We start from the raw sequence: 3,114 nt of genomic DNA, 5'->3' as shown, positions 1-3,114 counted from the left end.
TATTTGTCCCTGGTATTTACTGCCTTTTCTTTAGCTGATATGCTAGTGCATTTTTATTGTTTTTGGACATCAACTTCTTTCCCGGTAGAGGGGGATTTATTATAGTTCCCTTAGACCACGCTACTTCCCTTTTGTCTTCCCAACATAGTTATTATGCAACCATTTTTAGGTTCTTTATTAGCTGCTTTTCTCATTGTATGGATTGTACCTACCAATTAATTTCTTGTTCGTGATTTATAGTTGTATTTTATTACATGAGGACTCCCCACGTTGCTGGAGTGAGGATACTAGTGTCTCTACCCTGCTCACTTTTTTCTCCCTTCTGCTTCCTAATTGAGTCATCTGGACTTGTATGTTATTAAACAAGGTCTAAGTATTACTGTTAGGTGGATTTCCTCATTCTTCTTCATGTCGCCCTATTAGAAAATGTTTGGTAGGTTCTCCTCGGAAAAAAAAAAAAAAAACCTAAATAAATGACACAAAATGAGTTTTATCTCAAGACAGAAATGGGGTTAAAACTGGGCTCTCCAAATTCTAAAATCTCCCCCCAAATTGGGTAATTAGATTTAAATGCAAATATTTGGTGTCATTATTTTCTACCCAGGAGATGGGGTGATAATTTGTAAATATTTTGTTGTACTAACTGCTACTTTTTAAGCTAACAGGGGAAGGAGGTCTTCACTGTAAATATCTTAGAAAGAAATACTTAGAGATCTCACTGTTTCTATTTAAATTTGTTATAACAAAATATACTATTTTTTTTTTTTTTGCAAGTGTGCAGCAAAATTTATTGAGGAAGAACAAGTTAAGTTTACAGAGCAAGAGCAAGATACTTGATCAGCAGGCCACTTACAAGAGGCGGCCAAAATATACTGTTCTTATTGGTGCTGTTATGTTAATATGGTTCTTTTTCAAGAGTGTATTAAAATTCTTTCAAAGACTTAGTTGTTTCTTAAAATATGATTTTAACATTTCAAATTATACTAAGAATATTTCTTTTTAGTTTTCTAAATTTACTTTCTGAAAAATAAAAAACCCTAAATTGGCTTATGTCAATAAAAACAAAGAAATAGACTTGAAATCGGAGAATTGAAGAAAATCGCTTTTATCAGTTGAGATCTATTTAAAAATTCAAGAAAGTACTCTGTAATTGGTGTTATTAAACGCAAATGTTTGCGTGAGCCATCATTCAGACCCAGAGTGGGAAGGGACGGAGAGGTAGGAGCCAAAGGAAATCAAGTTGTCTAGCCTCGGCCCAAGTCCCTTCACCGTATAAGGAACCCACTCATTTTCAAACAGTTCAGGAGTTTATTTCGCCAAATTCTCCTCCCTGTAATCCCCACTTGTTTGTCCTACAGAATAATTTTTTTTTTGCCCCACAGAATAAATAAGATTGCAGAATACTTGAAGACATTTCTCATATCCCCTCTTCTGATTGCTGAGTGTATTATTTCCTTAACCGTTCTTTGTGATATTTCTGGAACTCCTCGTTTTATCAGTGATTTTTCTAAAATACAGCAAGCAGAATGCTAAGATTCTCTCACACTGGGTCAGGATTTCACTAAAAGCAGTTTTCTGCCAGGTGCAGTGGCTCATGCCTGTAATCCCAGCACTTTGGGAGGCTAAGGTGGGGAGGATTACTTGAGGCAGTAGTTCAAGACCAGACTGAGCAACATAGTCAGACCCCATCTCTACAAAAAAATCTTTTTAAATATTAGCTGGATGTGGTGGCACGTACCTGTAGTCCCAGCTACTTGGGAGGCTGAGGCAGGAGGATTACTTGAGCCCAGGAATTCGAGGCTGCAGTGAGCTATGATTACGCCACTGCATCCCAGCCTGGACAACAGATTAAGACCCTGTCTCAAAAATAAAAAGTGGGGGGCAGTTTTTTTGTGTAAATGTTTTTAAGATGGGACGAGTTGTAGAGGTTGGCCAGTGGCAGCCAGGCAGGGGGAAGAGCATCAGGACCTGACCACAGAGTGTGGCTGAAGTCCTCCTGTGTAAAATGAAGGGTGACACCATTTATCTCTCTGAGCCAGGCAGCTTTTATTATTCCAGAATACAGATCTCCTGATACACTGCTCAGTGCCTTTTCCACTGACCACAAGACGTTTGGAGCTCCAGTGTGAAAAGGGCTACGACGAAGCCAGTTAAAATGCTTCGTTATTTGCAGAACTGCCACGTACAGTGACGTAATATAGATGGCCTTCCCATCCTCCACTCAGTAGCATAATTGGGACTTTACAGAGAAAGTGCCTTTTCCATTTGTACCTTGAGTCAGTGAATATCCTGTGTGGAAACGAGCTGCATCCAGACAGGCTTTTCCTGGGGTCCCAGTCGGGGTGGAGAGGCGCTGCTGGGCTGAGCTCCTGCCGCGCCTGCCCTTCGGGTTCCAGGCAGGTGTTCTGTGTGAGCAGGAGCACCTGGGCACAGGAGAAGGCTAATTTACAAGGACAAGTTTTAATTACAATTCCTCCCGCAGCATCTGCTGTTCCTTCAAGGCGCTAACTGACCCCTCGGTCTGTCTCAGCAGTGGCCGGCCGCGTTCCAGACGAGAACCCGAGGGTTTCACTTCACTGTTGGTGGGAACAAGAGAGCATCTGCTAAAGTGTCAGATTCTGTAAGTTTTGGATTTTTTGTTCCATTATAATTTTTGTTTTCTGTTTAGAGGGGTAACGATCTATACCAGTTTGTTTTAATATGTTTAAATATGTTTTAATAGATCTATTTAAAGAGAAAAGATTCTCACTGGGCATCCAGTACAAGCTTGGATTATTTTTAGTGTAATAATACTTAATTGTGGTGTAAACATAAACACAGGTATTAACATTTTTGCTTATAGCTTTTATAAACTGGATTTAAATTTAAATAAAGTGAAGCAGTACACGGATAAAATAGAAATGAGCAAGATTTGCTGTGGTGGGCCTAATCCAATAGGACCGGGCTCAGGTTCTTCTGTGTTCAGCGTGCCTGTGCTGCTCTGCTGAACAACCGAGGTTTGCTGACACCTTCTTTCCTTGTAAGCTCAGAATCGTTAATACTGCTTGGCACCTTCTCAGTCATACAAAAGACACGGCCCCAAAGTGGAGTCATGGTCCTCAGTTCTAAGGTTGT

General features: G+C 40.2%; 1 protein-coding gene across 2 annotated transcripts in view; it reads left to right on the top strand.

The window, feature by feature from the left end:
• SDHA (succinate dehydrogenase complex, subunit A, flavoprotein (Fp)) overlaps window positions 1-3,114 on the top strand; it is a 38,718-nt gene that overhangs the window by 3,049 nt on the left and 32,555 nt on the right. The window contains exon 2 of one of the 2 annotated variants that reach the window (XM_012660140.1): window positions 2,531-2,620. In XM_012660140.1, coding sequence (XP_012515594.1) covers window positions 2,531-2,620 — 90 coding nt within the window. The remainder of the gene's footprint in view (window positions 1-2,530; window positions 2,621-3,114) is intronic. The other variant, XM_012660141.1, reaches the window with a different exon arrangement.

Source organism: Propithecus coquereli, unplaced genomic scaffold (genome assembly GCF_000956105.1).
Source record: "Propithecus coquereli isolate 6110/MARCELLA unplaced genomic scaffold, Pcoq_1.0 Scaffold658, whole genome shotgun sequence".
Taxonomy (NCBI): Eukaryota; Metazoa; Chordata; class Mammalia; order Primates; family Indriidae; genus Propithecus; species Propithecus coquereli.
The sequence above is the reverse complement of the archived record's forward strand: the minus strand, read 5'-3'. Positions and strand labels throughout refer to the sequence as shown.